We start from the raw sequence: 8,051 nt of genomic DNA on the forward strand, positions 1-8,051 counted from the left end.
TAAGATTAGTGGGATTAAAATAATTTTTTTAGACACTTAGTAATAATTTTAATAAAATCAGGAGGTGTACATGTACACTCTCGCGTGTATATATATATATTGGCCACTAAGTCTAATATATTAGAATCTCAAAAGTTAACAAAATAATTACCTTCACGAAAAATATGACATATTTGAAACTTTATTAATACAAAAAAAACCAACTAACAAATAATAAAAAATTGTAAATAATGATCAAAATTTGTTGATAAATCAAAATTATTAACAACTCGTCGGTCATAGAAAGTCTATCGATTAAATGCTTGTGGATAAATTTTATTGACAAATAAAAAATTTTGTTGGTAATATCAAATGACCAAAATCTATTAATAATTATCAAAAACCAAAATCAATAAATAATTATTGATTAATTTTGTTCATAGGTATATTTTAAAATTTTGTCATTTTTCTCTTCTTTCTCCTCTTCTTTTATTTTTTCTTCTTTTTCTTCCTTCTCTTCTTTTTTTCTGTGACATCCCAAAAATACAGTTATAACTATAAATTTAGAAATCACATTTAATAATAATCTCAATCAGTTTTTACACTAAAAGTTAAAGAAATGAGAAATTAACGATCGCTCAAGGACAAACGTCCTTGAGTACAAATCCAACATAACGGCGAATGTGCTAAAGTCGCACGTCACACATAAGAGTTTACAATTTAAATCCAAACGTACAGGAAACCTGACCGAACGGTTCACACAGAACAAATACCGAACGGTCGAAATAAACTTAAACGAAATCAAGAGATGGTCGAACGACCACTCAGTTCAACAAAATACACTACTGGCCGAGCGGTCTCACTACTCGATCTTCACTTCGACATCAACCAGGTTCTCTTCATTCAGCGCCTCTTCCAAACGCTCTTCTCCCTCTGCTCACATCCACACGGATGATCATTGCAAAGACAAGACGGACGTACAAGGACAATAGACAACACAAGGAAACGAAAGGGTAAGCTTACGTAATTTAACTCATGCATCAACATACAATTTCAGGTAAATAATTCAACATACATGCATATCTCAATATACACATTCATTACATAACAGTCCACTTTAATGTATTCACGAATTAAAACTCAACACGACTGACTGTCCGGACTGTATGAAATCTGTGTAGCTTCGGTGTTCGTGCACCCGGGTGATGTAGTAACTGGAACTCTCATCAGCTGCCACCCGAGGTTAGTCCTATCTGTCCAAATAATCATCAGGACTAGGACCTCCTGCCATTTCCACACATGACGTACTGCCTCTTCGTGAGGACAAGTACTCACGGAATATCAGGATGAACGACCGGCTAAGCTTACCACATTCATACATTACAATTCACAATAATCAAATTCTGAGTCGTTCCTCCTTGGAACGCTCTTTCATAAACCATAACTTTCCATTCATCTCATATACTCTTCATCATTCACTTTTCATCATGTATTCATACTTTTATTTCATCTCACATACTGTTCATCATTCATTATTCGTCATTCCATCATCATTTTCATCATTCTTAAGAAAACCATCAAAAACGAACGTTCTGTCCCCAATAAGTCTGAGGACGAACGCTGTGAAATGAGACCCAAAAGGACGCTCGTTCGAATCAAAGAACGAACGGTTTAAGTTCAGAAATTTCTAAATCTGGTACTGTTCATTGGACGAACGCTATTTGGTGGGAAAAGAGGACGAGCGCTCAAAATAATACCGAGCACTATTAGGACGAACGATCGGTATGAAACCGAACGCTACTTTGAGCGTACGTTCAGTGTAAGACCGAACACCTTCCAGTACGATCGTCCGGTGTAAGACCGCACGCTATTCTGGGCGAACGTCAGGTGTAAGACCGCACGTTCAGTGACTCAGATTGATAAATCTTTGAAAATAAACTAAGAGAATTTTTGGAGAAGTAATACGAACGGAATATGCACTGTTACATATATATATGCAAGTACAAAAAGAGAGAAGTTTATCAAACGTACGAGATTTCTACAGTGCCAAACCGAACGTTCAAACAGAGTATTCTAGGTTGAGGACGCTCGTCCTCAACCAAGGATTTAGCCAAATGGCAGAATCAACATCTCAACCATATTACTAAGGAAAAACCGAACGGTCAAGGACCGTTCAGGACGAACGTACAGTATTTCATGGGAAGTTCATTTCTCATCAAAATCACATAATTTCATTCGTTTATATCAACTCAAAATTTCAGATTTCATATATCTCATTTCATCCAACATCTCATACGATTCAGAACATCAAAATCTCATGTATTTCATGCTTCATACATAAATTCAATCATATTTCATTTTCATTCATTCAACAACGAACGTTCATGCAACTTAATCACAGTAACATCATGCATCATATTCATGTAAATAACGAACGTTCACATAGCCAAATCATAGCAGCATCAAACAGTAAAATGACGAACGTTCACATAGCATACATCAAACCAGTTAAATTAAGTAAGCTTCCCTTACCCGGAAATGAACGAACGTTCACAGACGTACACAATTTCACCTTTCCACTATAAATCCCCCGCTCGTCAACGCTCGTCCAAACCAATCTACAATGGATGAACACATGAGCAACGCACGAGCGAACGCTCGTCAGGCTAAAGAAAAACGAGCGTTCAAATCAAAGCGGACGAACGTCCAAATTTTGAAACCAAATTGGACGAACGCGATTCTGCAGATTCTGCAGAATCGCAGGTTTTCCAGAAAACCAGAAAACCTCCATTTTTAACTCTAAAGCTTTTAGATTTCTTCAAAAACAGTAAGATTAACTAATCAAAACGAAAAATCTAGCACCCCTTACCTCTTGAAGACTTCCTTTGTGAATTCTTGAACCTAGAAATACAAGTGTGTGGATCTCCTTCCAACTCCAAAGCTCTTCACTTCATCTCTCCCAGCAACTTTGAACTTCACGTTCTTTACCAAAATACAGTAGCAAACCTCTCCCAGTGCAGAATCCCTCAACTCCTTTTATTCTCCTAAGCTTTTGAATGGTGCCAAAATCATGTGAGAGGGGTCACGGACGTTTTTTGCTCCCCACTTCCAAATACAACCAAACCCCGTGACTTCTAATTGCTTCCCCCACCCCTTCTAAAATAATATTATATATAAAAAAATTACTTGGTCTTTACATTCTCCCCAACAACAAAAATTTTCGTCCTCGAAAATTAGGACGGAGTCTCGAACAGATGGGGATACAAGTCTTTCATAGCATCTTCCACTTCCCAAGTAGAGTCGCCCGTCTTCTCGTCCCAGACGACTTTCACCAATCTGACTGCTTTCCTCTTGTAGTACTTGGTGTTGCTATCTTCAATGTGTACCGGCTGCATTTCTAATGTACGGTCTTGACGAAGACGAATATCTTCTAACTCCAATACGTGAGAAGGGTCGGATACGTATTTTCGGAGTTGAGAAACGTGAAAGACTGGATGCAAGTTTGATAACTGAGGCGGCAAAGACAACTCGTATGCAACTGGTCCAATCTTCCTCAAGATTTGATAGGGTCCGATGAACTTGGGAGACAACTTTTTGGGTCGAATCGCTCTCCCAACTCCAGTGGTCGGATGCAATCTAAGGAAAACATGATCTTCTGCATCGAACTCCAAGGGTCTTCTCCTCTTGTCAGCGTAGGATTTCTGTCGACTCCTGGATGTCTTCAGCCTCTCTTGAATTAACTTCACCTTCTCAGTCGTCTGCTGAATGAGCTCTGGTCCAGTTAAGACCTTTTCTCCTTCTTGAAACCAACACAAGGGCGTTCGACATTTCCTACCATACAGAGCTTCAAAAGGAGCCATTCCTATACTGGCTTGAAAACTGTTGTTGTATGTGAACTCCACTAAAGGCAAGACTTCATCCCAGACGCCCATGTGATCTAGGACACACGTCCTCAGTAAGTCTTCAAGCGTCTGGATGGTTCTCTCGGACTGACCGTCTGTCTGAGGATGATAAGCCGAACTCATATGGAGTTTGCTACCGAGCTCACTTTGTAATGATCGCCAGAACCGAGAAGTAAATCTCGTGTCTCGGTCTGAAACAATGCTAGACGGGACTCCATGTAGACGAACAATTTCCTTGATGTAAAGCTTAGCCAGGTTCGTCATGGACATCTTCAGATTGACTGCTAGGAAATGAGCACTCTTCGTCAGTCGATCCACAATTACCCACACGGAATCATGATTCCTGACCGTGCGAGGTAAGTGAGTCACGAAATCCATCGCAATGCTGTCCCACTTCCATTCTGGGATTTCTAACTGCTGAAGTAATCCACCAGGCCTTTGATACTCAGCCTTGGCTCGCTGGCATGTTAAACAGGATGCCACAAAACGTGCAACGTCACTCTTCATTCCTGGCCACCAGAATGAGCTCCTGAGGTCTTGATACATCTTAGTCATACCAGGGTGTATACTAAGACGACTGTGATGTCCTTCCTCAAGAATAATTCTTTTCAACTCGCCATCATTCGGAATGCACGTTCTACCCATGTAGCGTAGCATACCATCTGTTCCAGTGTTAAAATGTTTTGCTTGATCTGTACCGAGTGCGTTCAAGATCTTCACCAGCTCTTCATCTTCTCGCTGCTTCACTCTGATCCGGTCGAACACGTCACTGGAGATCCTAAGAGTACAGCATTTGATAACATTCGGTTCCAAGTCGAACTGTAACCTTAGATCTCTAAAGCTTTCTACCAAACTTAACTCTCGGACCATCATGGAGGAGACGTGAACTACCTTTCTGCTTAAAGCGTCTGCTACAACATTTGCTTTTCCCGGATGGTATAGTAGTTCAAAGTCGTAATCCTTCAAGAACTCCAACCAACGTCTCTGTCTCATATTCAGCTCCTTCTGATCAAACAGGTATTTGAGACTCTTGTGATCACTGAATACTTGAAATGTTGATCCATACAAGTAATGTCTCCAGATTTTCAAGGCAAAGACGACTGCTGCTAATTCCAGGTCGTGAGTTGGGTAGTTCTTCTCATGAACCTTCAGTTGTCGAGATGCATACGCAACCACCCTCTTTTCTTGCATGAGTACACAACCCAGACCCTGATGAGACGCGTCACAATATACCACGAAGAGTTTAGCCGTGTCAGGTATGACTAATACCGGGGCGCTTGTTAACTTATTCTTCAATTCCTGGAAACTTTCTTCACACCGATCGGTCCAAGCGAACGGTTGATCCTTTCTGGTCAGCTGAGTAAGCGGAGTCACTATTTTGGAAAACCCCTCAATGAACCGTCTATAGTAGCCTGCGAGTCCCACAAAGCTGCGAACTTCAGTTACCGAACGTGGACTCTCCCATTCCAACACTGCTCGTACTTTAGCCGGATCCACTGAGATTCCTCCAGCTGAAACCACGTGTCCCAAAAATGGCACTTCCTTCATCCAAAATTCACATTTAGAGAACTTGGCGTACAACTCCTTTTCTCTTAAGATGCCTAGAACAACCCTCAAGTGATCTTCATGCTCTTCATAGCTCTTGGAGTAGACAAGAATATCATCAATGAATACAACCACAAACTTGTCAAGATACGGCCTGAAGATACGGTTCATGTAGTCCATAAATATTGCTGGGGCGTTTGTCACACCGAATGGCATCACTACATACTCGTAGTGTCCATAACGAGATCGGAAGGCCGTCTTCTGAATGTCTTCTTCCTTCACTCGAATCTGATGGTATCCCGACCGTAAATCAATCTTTGAGAATATGGTCGCGCCATGTAATTGATCTAGCAGGTCGTCTATCCGAGGCAAAGGATACTTATTCTTGATAGTCAACTTGTTTAACTGCCTGTAATCAATGCAGAGACGAGAACTGCCATCCTTCTTCTTCACTAAGAGTACTGGTGCTCCCCAAGGTGATACGCTTGGTCTGATAAACTGCTTATCCATCAACTCTTCAATCTGCTCCTTCAGTTCAGCTAATTCTGCTGGCGACATCCGATAGGGTGCAATAGAGATAGGTCCAGCATTTGACACTAGGTCGATAGTAAATTCCACCTCGCGTGAAGGAGGTAGTCCGGGCACTTCGTCTGGAAACACATCAGGGAATTCATCCACAACTGATTGTCCCCCATTCAGTTTAATGGACGATCGCTCATGAGTCAAACCTTCAAGTCGTTCGTCCGAATGAGTCATGATCAGAAAGCAACTGGCGCCATCCCCGATGTCTTCTTTTAGTTGACCGAACGTCACAGATAGATCTACTTCATACTCGTCCGGAAACACCAATTCCTTTGCACCACAATCTATGAGAATGCGGTTGGTAGCCAGCCAATCCATTCCTAGAATCACTTCTAAATCTTTTAAGGGTAGACAGATGAGATTCACTTTATAATTACGCCCCTCAACCTCTATAGGACATTTAACGCATACAGTAGACGTCCTAACCTCACCAGCCGCTGGGGTTGATACTACCAAGTCGAACTGCATTTCGCGTTCGGTTATACCCAATTTCTCGACGCACGCCTTCGAGATGAAGGAGTGTGTCGCCCCCGAATCATACAACACACAGCAAGGCTTCCCAAACAATAAACATGTACTGGTGATGAGCGTACCTGAACTGGCAGCTTCGGCGCCTGTTATCGCATAAACTCGACCAACAGCTTGTGCTCTTCCACCCCGATCCTGTTGCATTCTTCCAGCATTTGGCGGCCTCAGTACTGCTCGTCCGCCCATATTACACTCGTGCTCCATGTGACCGTTTCTTCTACAGCGAGTGCAGTATTTTGTTCCCTCTAACAGAGGACACGATGATCTGTAGTGTGGTCCTCCACACTTAAAACATTTGACTAATCCCTGCTGTCCAGATTGTCCTGCAACAACCATAGCCTGAGAATTTGATGGTTGTGCTGGACGAGCATACGGCAACCTGTTCCGATTCAGATTTGGCCTGGACATGATCGGCCCTTTAATTTGCTGCTGTTGCTTCTTCTGACGTTCTGTTTCAGCCACATTTTTCTCTAATACTTTGGCTCTCTCAATCATAACAGGAAAGGACTTAATGCAGAGGCTGGATATCAACACCTTAAGATCGCTTCTCAGTCCATTTTCAAACTTCCTGCACTGCCACACTTCACTGGTGGCAAGGGTATTAAAGCGAACCAGGTGTTTGAACTTGTTGGTGTACTCCGAAACAGACATATTACCTTGTACCAACTGGAGAAATTCCACCTCTTTGCCGAAGCGAACACTATCCGGGAAATACTCCTCATAAAACTTTTCCTTGAAGACGTTCCATGAAATAGGGCTGTGAGATTCTGCTAGTATCATCTTCGCAGTAGACCACCAATGACTGGCCTCTCCAGTCAACAGATACTCCGTGAATGCCAGTCTTCGATCATTAGGACATTCCTTGGCATCGTAAATCTGTTCCATGTCCCTTATCCACTGATCAGCTCCGTCGGGAAGGCACTTCCCATCAAATTTTGTAGGACGATGCTGTAAAAAGTTCTCCAAACTCCACTCAGTCTGATGAGTAGTGTTTGAAGCAGATGCTCCCGGTGTACCCCTGGTAGCTGCAAGAATCTCCATAAGCTGTCTCTGAGTGACTTCAGAACTTGCGCGAGCAGCCTCCAAACTCTGTAAGGCAGTCGCATTTTGCTGCGTTAAAACAACGTTCTGTTCTTGTAACCTCTCAATTATTGATTCCAACAATCTGGTGTTGTTGTTGGACCCATCATGTTCATTGGTCTGTGGTGGAGGAGGAGGAGGTAGTCTAGGTGCCATAGGTTCTCTGAGAAACAGAGAAAAGAAATGAACTTTAGTCCTGTTCAAAGAGTTGAAAATAACTCATTAAACGCAATTTAAGCACACAGCAAAAACACAGTGTACTCATAACCTACAGTGTCCTTTAAAAGAACAAAACTGCTCTGATACCACTAATGTGACATCCCAAAAATACAGTTATAACTATAAATTTAGAAATCACATTTAATAATAATCTCAATCAGTTTTTACACTAAAAGTTAAAGAAATGAGAAATTAACGATCGCTCAAGGACAAACG

The 8,051-nt window shown here is 41.8% G+C and overlaps 1 protein-coding gene across 1 annotated transcript; it reads right to left on the reverse strand.

Annotated features, from left to right (window-relative positions):
- Positions 1-841: 841 nt before the first annotated feature.
- Positions 842-7,772, reverse strand: LOC148195517 (uncharacterized). Its single transcript, XM_088094797.1, has 2 exons — positions 6,602-7,772; positions 842-912 (listed from the first exon to the last, which is right to left on the reverse strand). Exons 1-2 carry the CDS (start codon positions 7,770-7,772, stop codon positions 842-844), a joined length of 1,242 nt encoding a protein of 413 aa, XP_087950923.1.
- Positions 7,773-8,051: the final 279 nt, after the last annotated feature.

Source organism: Vigna umbellata, chromosome 7 (genome assembly GCF_029865625.1).
Source record: "Vigna umbellata cultivar VRB3 chromosome 7, Vumbellata_1.0, whole genome shotgun sequence".
In the NCBI taxonomy this organism is placed as follows: domain Eukaryota; kingdom Viridiplantae; phylum Streptophyta; class Magnoliopsida; order Fabales; family Fabaceae; genus Vigna; species Vigna umbellata.

Bases quoted from the DNA above. Each gene is read 5' to 3' on its own strand.
- LOC148195517 (XM_088094797.1), bottom strand. From the start codon at position 7,772: ATGGCACCTAGACTACCTCCTCCTCCTCCACCACAGACCAATGAACAT. The intron at 913-6,601 runs GTACGCTCATCA...GGATGTGAGCAG, and splicing joins CGCCGAAGCTGCCAGTTCAG to AGGGAGAAGAGCGTTTGGAA.